This window comes from Bacillus rossius, chromosome 7, assembly GCF_032445375.1.
Source record: "Bacillus rossius redtenbacheri isolate Brsri chromosome 7, Brsri_v3, whole genome shotgun sequence".
NCBI lineage: Eukaryota > Metazoa > Arthropoda > Insecta > Phasmatodea > Bacillidae > Bacillus > Bacillus rossius.
In genome coordinates, this window is record NC_086335.1 from 67291663 (window position 1) to 67308811 (window position 17149).

The following is a 17149-nucleotide window of genomic DNA, read 5'->3' on the forward strand; positions in this document are numbered from 1 at the left end:
CTAATTGAGAATTTTATTTAGGTAGTTTTTTTTTTTTTTTCCCAAACTCTAGAAAACGTTCCAATTGTTTTAAACGTGACTGTCGGTGTAAATTGTTGTAGTTTAACCATTTGTTGACGTATACGTGCATATTGGCTGCAGGAAACATGTGGTGTACACACACCACTCCCTCTAAGCTTGAAGTTGAGTTGGGAGCAGAATTGTGGCCCTTACCTCCTTGGAACAGCAATTGCCTGCTCGATTCTCTCGTACACCGTGGGATATCTCCTGCTGTGCGTAGGCGTTGCTCCTGCTAGGTACAGACGCCATATTGGTTTCAACATTTGTATGCCGTAATTTCTTCATGTTGAATATTTAACATATGCCTTCGTTAATCCCGAGGTCACATTCTGAGACTTTACAAGGCTTCTTAATATTGGCATTTTACAGTGTTATTAGAGACGTAGTTTATTCTCAAAAAATAAATTGGTTGTCTGTAAAGTCGGTTTACAGACGATAGTTTAACGTGACAACGACATTACAAAACATTGATGAAATGATTGCATACTTTTATGAAGAAAATTGAATCATTTTTATTGAATTATCACTATTTTGTATGGATACAAAGAAGGAGTGAAATGAAATCTACAATTTAATTGATAAATTGACTTTTATTTGCACTCATTAATTCAAATATGTTCATTAATTTAACGAACAGATTATTATAACTATAGGTAAATTTTATACGTGTTTGCTATTTAACTTCTTCCAATCTGTGTTATTCTGTTAAGGATAGGACGATGATAGGAAAAGTAGGAAACGAATGGGAGTGTTTCAAGTTTAATGTGCCTCGAAAAAGTCAAATCGATGGTTGTTCCAATCGAGTGGAAGAGAAATAGGTGCGGCGCAAGCGTACAATGAGCGTAACGGGACAAACCGTAACGGGACAATGATTCATCCTTTTTCGTGCGTGCAGCCGGCGGTCATCGTTTTATTAGACGTCACGTCAAAATAAATTCGTCGCTAACCGCCAGTGACTTCCTAGGATAACTGTTTATAGCAGCCAGACACTTTTATCTGTAGGCATTCCCACCAGATTTCACAAATCACTTCCAAACATACATAGAAACATACTACTGAATAATCTTGGTCGAGTTCGTTAGTGGGCAATATCCGACAATAAAGGAGTAGAAATGGGGAAGGTTTTTTGAAAAACGTAAAAATCGCTGTAACGTCCATAATATATCTGAAACAATTTTTGATCAGACGAATTTTTGCTGCAAGGGGTTGAATAATTATGGGTAGAATAAAATATATAACTTTTTAGTAGGTACACTATTAAATCCGTTCAAATGTTTGTAAATCTTATATAATTGTTAGCTTAAACTTTTGTCTGAAACAGTTTTTGTTAATACATACCATTAATGCAAGGGGTATAATAACAAGGGTAGAAAGATAAAATGTCATTACTTTCCGTAATAGATATCTACAATCGAATCCTTTATAATTTATTGTAAAACGCCTAAACTTTATCTAAAACCTTTGGCTGAAACAATTATTGATGAAACGAACTATTACCGTAAAAACATGGGTTGCAATAAAAAAAATAAATGAAACTTTCTTAGTATTAATTTGTCGAAATTTATTAATAACCATATTAATCCAAACCTTAAACCTTTGTCTAAAACAATTATACGACCACGCATTAGTGCAAGGGAAGAAAAATATTTATTTTTTAAAATAAAAATAATTGTATATAACTACCTTAGTAGGCATAATATGATGTATTCAATGCTGGATGTCTTAAGTTAAAATCTTCAAAATAAATATTTTCGCTGCATGAAATATGAGAAAATGTTAAATCGATCTTTTTTATATATATTGGCGAACATACGGATGTTATGTAGGCTACATTAAGTTCTTAAAATGTTCCAGGAGTTTATAGAAGTGTCCAAAATATTTCCAGAAGAAATAGGTACTTCGAAATCTACGTACGCCTGAAGGCTGTGTGAAAGGGGATTTTTTTTTTTTTTTTAATTAGAAGAGTGAAATGCCTAAAGTGCGTGTTTTCAGAATTATTTTTAGACTTGAAATATCCGGTACAGATTCTTGAGAGAAAAAAACTCAAGGGACTTGCATGACACTTTTATTTTCATTTCTCCGCCATTTAATGTCACGATCACCACTCAAATTTCATAGTTGCTCTATGCACTCGGAGAAGACCGCGCGCCAGTCCAGAGGCGACACCGCGCTAGAAGCACCAGCGAGCGTCGCGCTTATCATCCCGCCTCGCTGATACAGATACGCCTCTGACTATTGGGGGCTCCTTAACTCCTACTCTGTTTGTGAGCAGTGACTTTCTGCGACTCTGTAGCCGTTATCAGGCGCGGTGAAGCACCATTTCCGCGCTGTGTCTGGCGTTGCAACACGTTGCAACACGGCGATAACCGCCGTCTCCTGACAGCCCGAGACCCCAGCCTCGCGGCCGGCTTGAGCGTGTTCGCGAGGGACAGTACTTTCGGAACTCGACAGCATGAAATTTAAATTTTTATTGCGCGCGAAGGTTACTTTCATTCGTTACTCTTCACAGTCGGCAGTTTGTGTTCGAACTGATATGTGTATGTGTGCCTGTGATTGTTGCGCCAGTAGTCTTTAAATAACGGTATTTTTCCATTTTAAGTTTTTTGTGAAAAGAATAAATGTTATTTTAAGGTAATAATTCTGTGGTTTTGCATTCTCGTTAAAACGATTTTTTCTCTCTCTCTCTCTCTCTCTCCCCCTCCCCCCCCCCCCCTCCCCAGTTAAAGATTGAGATTAAGGCTGAGAATAAATTACTTGTTCAAGTTAGTAGATACGTTTTGCAGTAAAAAATTGTAACAAAAATTTATCTTTTTTACTTTTTGGTCACTATAACGTTTTTACTACACCATTAATAAAAAAAATACCTAGTGCCGAAAGTACCGAAAATTCTCGGTTCCGTTGAAGAGTAGTTCGGAATGAAATTCCCGGTTGTGAAAATCGGTTACGGTTCGGAATACCCTGGTGTCGACGTAGCGAGGTGGTGCGATGGAAGGGCTCCCAACTCTAGCCCCATAGGGCCCCGTTCCCAATCCCGGCCGGCCATTTTGATTCCGGCCTTCCCGATGGTTCTCGCCAGCTTGCCTGTTTCGTGTCATTTCCTGACGACAAAACTTCAAGCTAAGCCCTTTTCTTTTTATTTGTTTTTAACGAATGGCCAGTAAGCATTGTCGGATCTGGGAGGATAAAAAAATTCACTCCTAACCCACTTCTCCTTTTATTTCTTTTAAAGCTGTAACGGAGAGGTAGTTTATGTTAATTTTTCTGCGTGCACTATTTTCGAACTAATCCGTCGTTTAGCGAGGAAACAATAGGCACACGTGATGTATCATTGTTTACATGTATGCATATCTAAACTGCTCGTTGAGTTGCATGCATATGCACGTGTGATATAGAAATAGGCGCCCTACACAACCGCCCTCCTCCACAAAAACTGCATCCGCCGCTGATATAATTAGTACATTAGTAGCACAAAGCAAGGACGATAAAGAGTGCCAACTTAATCCTGCAACGAACGCTCTTATTTTCTTTGGAAATCCGAGAACTGTGCGGGATGTAGAGGCAACATAACAACCTGAAAGTCGTTTACTTTTCAAAAGTAAATGTTTGCAACCTTGTTATTAAAAAATTTAAATGTTTTCCTCATTTAAATCACTCTGTCCAACACTTCATCCAGACCATCCTCTGTCTCCTGTAAATTCCTACACGTAATGCATGCCAATTTGCATCCCGCATGAATGTGCCCAGGGTTTTCCCTGTGTCTATGCAGGTTTTACCTGGGCCCAACCTATCTCTATAGTCTAGATTTAAGAGTGAGGGGAGTTAGTCATGGCGCCAATCGCTGCCATGGCTGGCCAATCCCCTCCTAGCACATGATGCATGCGACCCTCTCCCTGCACGGCTGATCCCAGCATGACTAAGGCGTGATATAGGCTTCGGCCTGAGACGCACCTAGGTCCCTCCCTAACCCGGACCCCTCCCAAATACACTTAGTTTTAGTTAGGTTAGGAAAAAGAAAAAATCACGCTCAAGTATATGGCGACCATGTTGCCAGTTTGATACCACCCGACTTGTTAACATCATTATAAGTTTTAATATTCTATAATATTACTAATTTTTTTTATTTTTCTAAGCCCATAACATAGTCTCTGTTGGTAGTATTATAACAGGTGTAGGCATTCCGACGGATTAAAAAAAATTACATTGTTAAAGACCGATGTTTATTTCACAGAATAAACTATTTGTAGCAGTCTGCCACTATTATCAACAATGCATTCCATTAATTTTGTGCAATGTTCAAACAGAGCCAATTTTTTAAATATTAAATGATATAACAATTGTTGGTAAAAGGGTTGAAACTAAGATGGCTTCTTTCAAGTACAAAAAATAATTACATTATCGGTTGATGTACTCGATGAAATATAACATGAATATGTATTTCCATAATTCTCATTCCAAATTTGACTTTAAAAATTAAAATATTACATTTTAAGAATGTCATTACATTACAAAGTGTGTCTAAAACGATTGTGTTGTACACCAAAACAATGCACACTGCTAAGTATGAGAGGGTGTAGAGACACAGCCATGGTAGCCTACATTTCTTTAACAATAACTTATATACTTCCATATTTTGTAGGTAAGTTTCTCGTGCAGTTATTACGGTAAGTACCTCCATTCATTATCAAGACAAATTTCTAGTTTATTTTTATGCATTGTAGTTGACTTATGCCATTTTCGCGATTTATATACCTTACCATCATCTGACGTTATCAAGAACCATTTCCGCAGTGTTTTGGACGGGACAGTATGGCGATGGCGGGCTTAAAAATATTCCTGGCAATCCTAACTCCGTTGTAGGAACAATGTTATCACACTGACCATGGACCATGCTAGTCATCCAGCTCCAGAGCGTGGCAGACCCGTGTCGAAGAGGAAGTAAGAGATGCAGTTGCAGGTGCAGCTGCAGCTGCAGATGGGATGGTCGCAACGGCAGCTGGCGAACTGCTCTGGAATGTCACGAGGCGGGACGGGACTGGACTTGAACTTGCATTCGGAAGGCCGTATTTTCGAATTCCGATTCGGTTATCTTGGCTTTGGTTTTTCGCGGTTCCCTGAATTCACACCTGGCGTGACAAGATTTCCTTGGGATGGTGATACAAGAGCCGATTGACGCCATGTTGGTTTCAAGAGTTTGTATGCCATAACCTTTTTTATCGTTATTTTGATAAATATGTCGTGTTTAAAGAATACATCACATGTTGAGAGTTTCTCAGACTACAACAAAACTTAACGTAGCTAAATAAAACAAAATTTAAAAACCAAACGATATTAAATTTTTATAACCTTTCAGATACTGAAACCAAGATGGCATCTTTTGGGTCTTGTGTCTCCTCCGCCTTGTGTGATTTAGTGTAACGTCTCTAATGACTTATTTGTGTAAACGTAAAACTTATATCAAACAAAAATAAATGTTTGTATGTTTTCTTCCTGACAACCACGTGCGATACATTGTAGCAGAAGCCATAGAACATTCAGGGCGTGGGGGAAGCCATCTTTACACGAAGCACGAAGTTCCCCGAATGCTCCTCTTCATACAGATTGAGTTGAAACACACGCCAACAGTGAGTGGGTGTTGATGGGGGGGGGGGGGGGGGGGCTGTCAACTATCTCTAATTAAGGATGGTCTCTATGCGTTAATTCCAGATCCGTCTGCCGACCGTGCTAACGAAGCTGTGATTGACTAGTGCGTGCGAGAAAACATGTTCACAAGGCACACTCCCTTCGTATAGTGGAGCTTGCATTTCGTACAACCACGTTTGATAATTTTGATTCCCCCCCCCCCCCTTCTTTTACATGTACAGAGGTTTTACATGGATGCAAGGGGAAGAAATATGGTCCAACTCTGAATATACATTTGTGATAAATTTGCAGCGGTAATGTTATTTTAATATTTTAATAATTTTTCCTAAACTCTTTAAGAGTAGTTTTAGTGATCATCAAAAAGAAAGAACTTATTTTGAAAATTAAAACTCTGTTTGCAATGTTTTAAATGGTAAACTTCTTAAGCTATTAAGACTAAATATTAATTAATTGCTTCCTCAGAATCGACTCATTTGAAGTAGAGATGGCGATTTATAGGGAAAATATATTGCACAAAAATAATTTGAAAAACAATGTACCTGCTACCTTTTACCATTATGTTGGGAAGAATTATGTTGTCATCTTCAGGCGAATCACTGGTACTTGTTATCTTCCCAGCTACCACCGACCAAATCGCACCTACCAAATCGATTATAATACATCGATATTGATTCAATGATTTTATATTCATTATGAATCTATAATTCATAAATTAATTGTACAAATCCAAAAATGTTAATGTTTTATTACTGACTCGAAATATGCTTTCATGTCATTTAAAAATGTACAAATGGGTTTTTACCTCGTAGCTGTGTTCGCCATATGAATTCTGCTAAGATGTTGGGAATTCCCTTTTTGTTCCTCTTATCTCGTTCTACGTGCACTTCAGAAATACGCGTCCGGGAAACCTGTTTGATGAAGTTTATGAATTAAACACGTGTGATAAACTCTGCCAAAGGGTTTTTAGACGTCTATGAATGTCTCAATTAAGTAATCCTGGTGGAAAATACCATCTTTAATTCCTGTGAAACGAACAGTGTGGTGAACAGTCGTGTGAGAGCTATGAAATCCGAACTGTTTTATCTTGCAAAGTAATTAGGCTTTGAACATTGCATTTATACACACGTCTAAGCAGGGGCGTAGCCAGGGGGGGGGGGGTTAGGGATTCAACCCCCCCCCTCCCTTAGCACCAAATCTTTAATTAATTTCTTATTCATCACTCAAACAAATTTCATATTAAAATTAATAAAAATTTTACCATTACAATATTTAAATTTAAGTACCGAAAACTGTTAAAATAGCACTATTTTACACCTTAAAAAATCAAAATTTTCCCGGGGGAGAACCCCCGGACCCCCCCCCCCCCCCCGCTTTATTACCGGGGGGGGGGGGGCATGCTTCTTAACACCCCCCATACACAAATCCTGGCTACGCCACTGCGTCTAAGCATTCGCTTGCCTGGTAATTGTTGCATCGCAAAGCTTAGTTGGGCGTTGTTGGCAATACTGATCAGCAGGGAAGTTGTTTGGGCAGCCCTGGTAAGGTTGGCAACACTGCAGAACGGGGGAACGGTTTGGGCGGCCCTGGCTTATTCCCCATGGCAATATTGGCAACACTGAACGGCGGGGGAGCGATTTGGGCAGCCCTGGCTTAGTGTCCGTGGCAATATTGGCAACACTGCACGGCGGAGAAGAGATTGGGCAGCCCTGGCTTAGTGCCCATGGCAAGGTTGGCAACACTTCACGACGGGGGAGCGGTTTGGGCAGCCCTGGCTTAGTCCTCATGGCAATATTGGCAACACTGCACGGCGGGGGAGCGATTTGGGCAGCCCTGGCTTAGTGCCCATGGCAAGGTTGGCAACACTTCACGACGGGGGAGCGGTTTGGGCAGCCCTGGCTTAGTCCTCATGGCAATATTGGCAACACTGCACGGCGGGGGAGCGGTTTGGGCAGCCCTGGCTTGGAGTCCCCGTGGCAAGGTTGGCAACACCGCACCGCGGGGAGCGGTTTGGACAGCCCTGGCTGAGCGCGCCCGAGGCGGGGCGAGCGGGCCGGTGCGAACTGGTTCCAGCCACTCGCAGCTGCGCGCGACACAGACAGTCGCCAGCAGGCCGGAGCAGTGAGCGCGAGTCAGCGAGTGAGACGGCGGGACTGGTGGGATCGCGAGTCAAGAGGCAACGACGTGTGTCGGCAGCCGCTCGTCGAATGACCGCAGCTGTGAGCGCTCGGCCGTGGCTCGAACCCAGGACCCGCGCCGCCCAGGGATGCTCGGGCGCGTCGCCTCGCAGCTGTTCGACGCGGAGAGCGGCAGCTTCCCCCGCCAGGACCACTACGTTAGCTGACGTCCAGCCCACCATCCGGCGAGCTGTCAAGAGAAGTGGGTATAGGCACGCGGCCGGCCCCACGTAGGGCGTGTCACTTGCGGCAAGATGGCGGCGCAGCGACGCGCCTGGGTCGTGCTGGTGCACACGGTCACCTTGACGCACGACGACTGGGAGTTGAGCGCGCGGTTCTTCCACGCCGTGTCCCCGGCGGCGGACCGCCGCCGCCTGCAGCTGGCCCTGCTGGGCAACAGGGTCGCCGTGTCCTTGCGCCGCCCCCGGCCCCGCCCCCGCTCCCGACTCCTGGCGGGGAAGCTCTCGGCGCGGCTCTGCAAGGACCGCCCGCCGCGCTGCCGCCATTCGCTCAGGGCCGTGCACATGTGAGCATGTCAGCTGACCCCGCGTCCTTTCGGCGGAGCTACGATGTCATTGCGTGGCTTCTTGTGCCGTTTTCTTTAAATAGTTCACCGTTTGAGAGTTGATGAAACGCAGAAAATGTATCTTGTAACTAACCGCCGTAGTGGCCGTCTGTTTTTACCGATCGCTTTTGTTCGTAGCAGAATTCCGCGCAGAAATTAAACTGGTCAACGTCGCAATATTGCCCAAATTGTGTGTAGTGTTAAAGCAGTCAGTAGTGCAGAGGCTCAAAAGGTGGTCGACGTTTACCACTGGGAATCGGCTGGAAAAAATAAACAGTACCATAATTTGTAATTATCTGACTAAATGCGATAATGTACGTCACAACCCAGTGTGACTTTAGAACAGGAGAACCGAGAATTTTAAAATGCAGCTTTAGCATTAACACTACGTGACCGTCTAGTCACCTTGGATAAGAGTTGCTCTACGTGTACATACCGGATGTTACCGGATCATTGCGATTAGTTTCTAGAAAAGATAATTAATTCGTGATGCACGTAAGCAGTTGCACTATGCCCAGCTCTCGGGTGAAGATGATATTGCAGTGTCTCGGTAGTTTTGTGCTGGTTTAGTGTAATCCCCACACAATGGTACAATGGTACATTATATTTATGTTCATACTGGCGATGCCTATCTTGCTCATAAATGTCTAGCCATCGGTTGGCGGAGACTCTAGAAGATCCCAGCATTGTTCTCGATGGTCACACTTGTGCATTCTAAAGATGATGGTCGCTTCTTCAAGACAGTCCTCTCTTGTTGCCACTAAAGGATATCTGGCTATATACCAGCTCGCCTGCCTGCCTGCCTGCCTGCCTGCATGTCTGTTTTAAGACTCCTACCGTAATATAAATAACACACAAGTTCTCATAAGACAATAAATGTTCTCAAGAACATTCTCTGGGCAGGTACTAATACAGGTCTGACTTCGGGAGCGGCAGCACCGGACGTCAGAAAATCCCTCCCAAAGAGACTTAATGTCTTAAGAGATTAGATCCAGACTAAATTATTTGTAGTTATACATCCATATTTGATTTTTTTTTTTTAAAAAAACGGGGGGTGGGGGGGGGGGGGGTTGACACCTGGCTGGACTTTTTTCCCCCGAGATTATTCATCCCAGTGTTCAGTGTTTAATGTCCTGAATGTTACTTTCTTGGGGTGTGTCTAAACAAATAATGTGATTGGATTTTTTTTTTATTCGATGGAGTTTTATGTTTTGCTCCGAACTGAGGATAAAGGTAGGTTCAGTCCAATACCGCCATTGCGCAGAGGCTGAGGCGACTGGGTCCCGAACCACTTGGCTACCCTTGAGCTCGTGCATGTGCGTCGTACGAGGGTGTTGGGATCTCACATGAGCCCAGCCACACGGACGTGTGCTGTTAGCGATCACCGCTAACCATGTGTGGTTGAAGACATTTCAAATAACATGCAAGTGTTGCGGGTGTCCAACCTGCCGTTTAACGAAGCTACGAATGTCCGGATCCTCCATGCGTTCGATTGCAAGATGTCTCATCTTCTCGGTACCAGCATGACCACGACTGTGGTAGGTGGCTGCAGACAGAGCTTGCTGGCCAGTGTAAACACAGGGAGCAGCTACAGCTGTGGTCGTGCGGAGGAAGGATGCGCCGGCTAAACGGGCAATTGGGCGAGAGCCAATTTTGTCATTGTTGAAGAGCTATTTGTGGCCGTGCCGAGAGAACGGTTAACAGGACCCGTCCACGTCTGCTTCACAGCTACTAGCTTAACGCCTATCTCGCGCACTCGAGACACTTCCCGTGCAACACTCGAGTTTCGGAAACGTTTATGCGATGTTGCAAGAACATAACATCATCTCAACATAGCATTGTTATGTATCTAAAAATGTACCCAGAACATTGTGTGCCGTATGAGTTTAAACTACAGCACTGGTATTTCGTATTGGAGTAAATAAAATTTATGAGAGACTATAAAAATTTATCATGTTGACTATCAGCACTACAACTATTGAAATTAACTGGCATTGATTAATCCGTTTTTTTTTTGTTATAACTCATGTGAAAGAGTAGGTTGAAGCAGTTCTGGAAGTTTAGATGGGTTGTTGGAAAAGCTTCCATTCCTATTATTCCAAAATTAGGCAGTTTATAGCTGTGGCAAGAATTTGGGCATTTAGTTATAATATTAGGGTCTACATTTCCTTTGCAGCAACTATCAGAATTATTCTAGTATAAAAAGTAAGTTTTGTCATCTTAAATAAATGATCCAGAAAAGTTCTGGCTTAAATGAATGCAAAAATTTTCGATGAAAATTTTGCTATTGTACACATTTTCTCCCATAAGTTTGTATGTATTAAAATTGGTTTGGGACTGTTTTACATTATTAAGTACTATATTATCCTTAATTCCTCTGTTCTAGTTTATTATTGGCCAATTCCATGACTTCATACATTTATCTTTCTGTCCACAAAATAATCTGTAATGCATGGTATCTTGTTGTAAACTTGACCCTGTTGTCAATAGGAGCAGGTGTGAGAATTATGCAAGTTGAATTGTGTACATTTGACAGGAATTACTTGTCAAGAAGTCATTTACAAACTGCTCAGATCAACTGGAATGAACTATATAACCAGTCTCACTGCATCTGATCCCTTAATGTGTGAATAAACTCTTCATTGTAAATAGACTGGTTAATCCTCAGTCAGGTGAACAGCAGATAAGGTTTTTTTTAGTAGTGTGTATCCCCCCTCCCCTCCTCTTCTGAGCCCTGATTAACATTCAGATTTTCTCCTTATTTTTCTATCGTAGTTTACATAAAATTACTAAACTATTATTTTACTGCAGTGCTATGGATAACAGGAAGTTTTGGAACCACAAATAAAGTGTACTAAATATTTCAATTCTAAATGTACTATAATTGTATAGCAAAATTTAATTTGGCCCGTCCCTGATCTTCATTTGGGACCTACCCTTGGTATCAGGAGTATAACATGTTGAACTTTCCAGTGATACTCGTAGTTACATTTATTTGATGCACACGTCAAGTTGGTAGATTTACTGGCAATATTCAACATGTTATCTGCCCTTTGTATAAATTAGATAAGTATGCTTGTTTTCAGTGGCGTAACCAGGATTTGTGTGTATGGGGGTTTTTAAGAAGCATGCCCCCCCCCCCCCCCCCGTATTAAAGCGGGGGGGGGGGGGGTCTGTGTGTCCTCCCCCGGGAAAATTTGGATTTTAAGGTGTAAAATAGTGTTATTTTAGCAGTTTTTGGTACTTAAATTTAAATATTTTAATGGTAAAAATTATATTAATTTTAATATTAAATTTTTTTGAGAGATGAATAAGAAATTAATTAAAGATTTGGCGCTAGGGGGGGGGGGGTTGAACCCCTAACCCCCCCCCCCCCCCCTGGTTATGCCCCTGCTTGTTTTAATTTTTTTTTTGTGGCCTTACCAAACTTGCTAGACTTATAATTTCATACGACTTGACTTGTGAAGTCCCGTTTTTGTAGTATTTCTTCACGAGAGTACGTACGTAGCCACAGCGTCGAGTGTGAAGGGAGTGTGGTGTGTGGACTTGTGTGCAGAGGGGCCGTGCTCGCCCACACGGCCAGCGCGACGGCCAAGGAGGAGCGCGAGGTGCAGGTGTTGCCAGCCCTGCCCGCCCCGCCGGCCGGGCCCTGCTCCCCGGACCCCAAGCAGCCCGCCCCGCCCGACGAGTCCCTGGTGAGCTCCGGTCTGAAGTTGTAGCAGTCTCGAGTTCCCTTTCATTATGTTGTATGATCCTCTAAAACAGCGCTGCGATGTTTCAATTAGACTACCATTGGTTTACTGGTTGAACAGTCGGTTAATTTAACTACATTTAAAATAGTTTTTTATCGGGAGAAAAAGTACTCATAAATGCCTCAATTTTTATATATACAGAAAAGTTGCTACTTTATAAACGGACCATTATTTTGACAAGATCATTTTGGAATCGTGTAATTTCCTGTCCGAAATGTAAGATGTAAATCCACTGGAAGATGAATGTCATGAAAACAAGTAAGATTTATGGTGGCTAAAACAATTTTTGACAGTCGAATTTTGTCATATTATAGTTTCCTCGTGGTTTCATTTTGTGAAAACTTTTTAATTTTTGTAAAATATAAAAAGTTGCTGTTCTTTGTAAGTTGATTAATATATAATGAATGTGTTTAACTGGTATTTATTTAATTTTGAATGATTTTTTTATTTGGTCATACGAAAGTAGTCCAGTTTTTGGTTTTTGAACAGAGACCAGACATAACTTTTTTTTTTATATAAAAATTGTAATGCTGACAAAATTTGAAAATCAAATAAATCTAGTGTTCTAAGAAGTTTTTGGTTTGTTTTGTGTATAAGTCAGGTCGAGAACACTGAGTGGTTTATTTTGTAATGTCCAGAATAATCTTTTTTTTTAAATTTTTATAGTGAATTTGTACATGCTGGGTAGATATTCCAAGTAGGACATAAAAAAAAAGTTAAATTGTAATCTAATGGCAGTCATAATGTGCGTTATTTTCTTCATAAATGTTTCCTTTTCAATCAAAGTGAAAGTAATAAAATTTGCCCAGGTGTAGATTTAATTTAACTCTGCATAATCAGTTTCAAGACTACATAAATTCAAAATTGTGTTTGAAACTGTTGATAAAAAATGAATTGACATTTTGGTGCACATAATTGTGTTCAGACCACCAAACATAGATACTAGTTGGGGTGTGTAATGTTGTGTTATCCTGATGTGTTGCGTGTGTTGCTGGCAAGTCTAGCAATGCTAATAATAGTGAGGGAGGCACTGGGTGTGTTGACGTCCGTGTTTACAGTTGCCAGCCAGTTGAGTCTGGTTATTGCTGGCCAATAGCACACAAACATCTGTTTCTGGTTTCACAAGCCCGACCCACTGCCATATTCTTTGTCATTTCAAGAACTGTTAGTTACATACTACTGTATATCCTTCATAAAAAAAATTATACTGCTTGTTTTTTATTCAAGATTTTAGTAACTTATACAGGTTATTTTGTCTCAAGTTACAAATATAATGTCATACATCAAAATGGAGATTATAAACACTTTTAAATTTCAAACAAATAAAATTTACAGCCAAATTACAGTACATTAAAATTATTACAGTCTGTCTTAAAAACTAGTCATGTGCATAGCTGATACAAAAGTTGAGTTCTACCTGAAAATCATGCTCCACAAATTGAAACAAGAGCAGCATAAAGTAATGAAGTCTAATAAATAAAAAAAAAATATTACAACAATACAAACACAGATAGACCCTGCCTCAGATCCACACATAAATTAGTTTGCTGATGTGTCTGCCACAAATCGCACACAAAACTGTACTTTCTCTTTAGATATATTTGTATCAGGTTTTCTTCCTTGTTAACAAAATGTATTGCACACCGGTTTTTACAAATAACCAAACATTTTAGTGGAGAAAAAAAAAAGAACCAGAATCTTTCCTAATGTGTGGGATCTTTTTTTTTCTTGATGTTGCGCATGGTATGACTGTCACTTCTGGTTTTCTTGTTCTCTTTAGATCATGAGGTTCTCATGAACAATCAAGTAAGCTGAGCTGAAGAGACTCAACAATTTAGTGTCTTTATTTTTATTTTTAAACCATGGTTTTCCCTCCTCCCCTAATTGTCTATTGATAAGCTCCTGATGTAGCAGAATCTAAGCATGAACACACAGAATTGTTATTTTTAGCTGTAATTGCCTTTCTATACTGACGCACCATCTTTTGTGTAGTGCTATTGGAAATCTTTTGGCAGGATATTTCAAACCCAAGTAATTTATTTACCATGTTAGATCAATTTTTGAATGTTTCTCTTCATGCTACAGGTTGATTTAAAAAAAAATGAATATATGTACTTGATTTTCATATGGTACTTGCCTTTGAGAAATAAACCTGAATTGCATTGGGTCTTGACGGTGTGTGGTCAGCTTCAATTGCTGCCGTGCTGGAGGGAGATAAGAGAACAAGTAGGAGCGCTCTGAGGAAACCCTGCCCTAGTCTGTCGAGACTGAAGCGTTGCCCTGCTCCCGACAGCCCCTGTCGAACGACGCGACAGCCCAGCAGACGACTCAGTGGCTGCAGAGGAACCGCTTCGACCAGTACTTGCGCATGTTCCTGAGCTTCTCGGGGGCCGACATCCTGCGCCTGACGCGTGACGACCTCATACAGATATGTGGCCTGGCGGACGGCATACGCCTGTACAACGCCCTCCACGCGAGGTGAGCGCTCACTGTGTGTCATCTCTGCCTTGTTCATCTTGTTCTGTGTTTGTTTCTGCTCAATTGTACGTTCTGTAATCTGGCACCAACGAGCCACTTACATTTAGATTTTTTTTTTGGGGTGATATTCGTATTCTTTGGCGTTGGCCATTAAAACTGTTGGGACCTGCGATAATCCCGCTTAGCCGTAGTCCCGAGCGTGCTGTATTAGACTTTTCACTTTAGTAAATACGATAGACTCACTGGACAGCTATATTATTATACATACAGGCAAGAGAGTAAAAAACAGCCTAGTCTCATAATGTGTCAATAATATATGTATGTTATAAATTAGAAGTTTAACTATGTAGTTTCAGTTACAGTGAGTAACATTTAATACTTTGTGTTAGATCATTATGCATTGTGAGTTTTTGGTTTCTGTTATTTTTGACTTGTGATTTAAAATAATAGATTTTCTTAGATTAAAGGAATTTTTTCGTATGGACGGAATGTTGGTGTCGTTTTGAAACCAAAACAGTGATGGCCTGGCACTTTTGTTCTGCCGTCTGTTGGATCAGCGTGACTGCATCTCGGAGTTCTGTCGCCTAGCCTCGGAGCGTTCTGGCACCGTTAGATCATTATGCATTGTGAGTTTTTGGTTTCTGTTAATTTTGACTTGTGATTAAAATAATAGGTTTTTTAGATGAAAGGAATTTTTTCGTATGGACGGAATGTTGGTATCGTTTTGAAGCCACAACGGTGACGGCCTGGCACTGTTGGACCAGCGTGACTACATCTCAGGGTTCAGGCACGGCCGAGGGACGGGCGACTAGCGACCAGCGCCGCGCGGCTGTTGCAGGGGCGTCGCCCCGCGCCTCACGGTGTACCTGTGCGTGGAGCAGGACTGCGTGTACCACGCCCTCTACCTGGCCGCGCTGTCGTGCGCGGAGATGGCCGGCCGGCTGGCGCACATGCTGGGCGTGCTGCCGGACCAGATACGGGACGTCTACCTGCAGGGCCCGGGCGGCATCCACGTGCTGGTCACGGACGACGTGGTGCGCCACATCAAGGACGAGGCCATGTTCGCCATCGAGATACTGCAAGGTGTGCGCCGGCCGCATATCGGCACAGGCCAACGACACGTGATGTCCGGCCGATTTTATATTCCATTTCATTTTAGCACGTCGCAAAATGAGTCTGTGAATTTTTTTCTTTCTTATGGTCTCTGTTTATCGTGGAAACCGGTAGAGAGAGACTGGCGGCCCGAGAACCGCATCCGAAAGGCAAGCCTAAAGAATCCTTCAGCAATGAAGTATTACCAGGTACACTGTTGTGTAAAAAGCCTTCTTTGCCAGCTGACACTGTTTAGGAGCCAGAGTATAATCACTAAATAATATTTCTATTTAAGTAATCTGTATATTGTTCAATAATATTTATTTTATGTTTCAAATTATTTTATTTTTGTAAAAACAATTTTTAAAAGATTCATTTTGCGTAACATCACATGTCACAATTTTATTTTATTTTATGTCTGTCTCCACTGGTTTCCACGATAAACAGAGACTGAAATAAAAAAAAAAAAATCACGGACTCATTTTGCGATGTGCTGAAATGAAATGGAATATGAAATGGCTGGATATCACATGTCGTCATCGCACAGATTGACTTGGCCTCTACTGACAAATCATCATCAAAGTGATGTTGCAAAACTTGTTTATAACAGCACATTTTGGCAACATTGGTATCAGAAATATATCATAAAAATCAATTAAAAATTTAGAATACCCAATGTACTAATAATACTCTTCGATTATAAACTAGAAACTGTTGAGTATTAGTATTACAAACATTCCCAGTTTTCATACTTGAGTGGTGAGATTTTTGATACCGTGAATAGTGGGTTGAATTAAGCTGTAGTATTGTAGCATTGCCTTAAAAAAATTATATAATGCATGTATTTATTTTGCAATTAAATATGCACATCACAATGATTTTACAATGATTTTACTCTATATATATTTTTAACTTCTCACTATAACAGAATTACATTGAATTCCTTGGTGTCTAATGCTGAATGTTTGCTGAAAGATGTCTGGTGATTTAGTGAAAAAATGGTATTTCTTTTGTTTTCTACACATAAGTTAAATTTTAAATAATCTTTCAAATACTATATTGTATGATAAAAAAATGTGTCCCGTAACTCAACATCAGAAGTGAACAGTTTCTGGGCCAACTACTAGATGGTTCTGAATGAAAAAGTTCCATAGGTAGTAATTGAGTTATGGGCGTTATGGCCAATGTCACTGTCACTGTGTAAGATTTTAAACAGAGTTTAACAACACTTAAGTGTCATTTAGTAACAAATTGCATTTCACCAAATATTTACACATTTTTAAGATAAGATAACCAATGCTTGACTTTAAACAACCAATTTCAGTTGTTTAACTTCCACTATTGATAAAATTTTAAAATAAAATCAAACATGCTACACATTTGGGTGG

At 41.0% G+C, this 17149-nt stretch overlaps 1 protein-coding gene across 4 annotated transcripts in view; it reads left to right on the forward strand.

The window, feature by feature from the left end:
* The window catches only part of LOC134534273 (transcription factor CP2-like protein 1), a 122501-nt gene that overhangs the window by 100139 nt on the left and 5213 nt on the right, over nt 1–17149 (forward strand). For all 4 annotated transcript variants that reach the window (XM_063372574.1, XM_063372578.1, XM_063372577.1 and 1 more), the window contains 3 exons: nt 11996–12134; nt 14485–14669; nt 15508–15752. In XM_063372574.1, coding sequence (XP_063228644.1) covers nt 11996–12134; nt 14485–14669; nt 15508–15752 — 569 coding nt within the window. The remainder of the gene's footprint in view (nt 1–11995; nt 12135–14484; nt 14670–15507; nt 15753–17149) is intronic.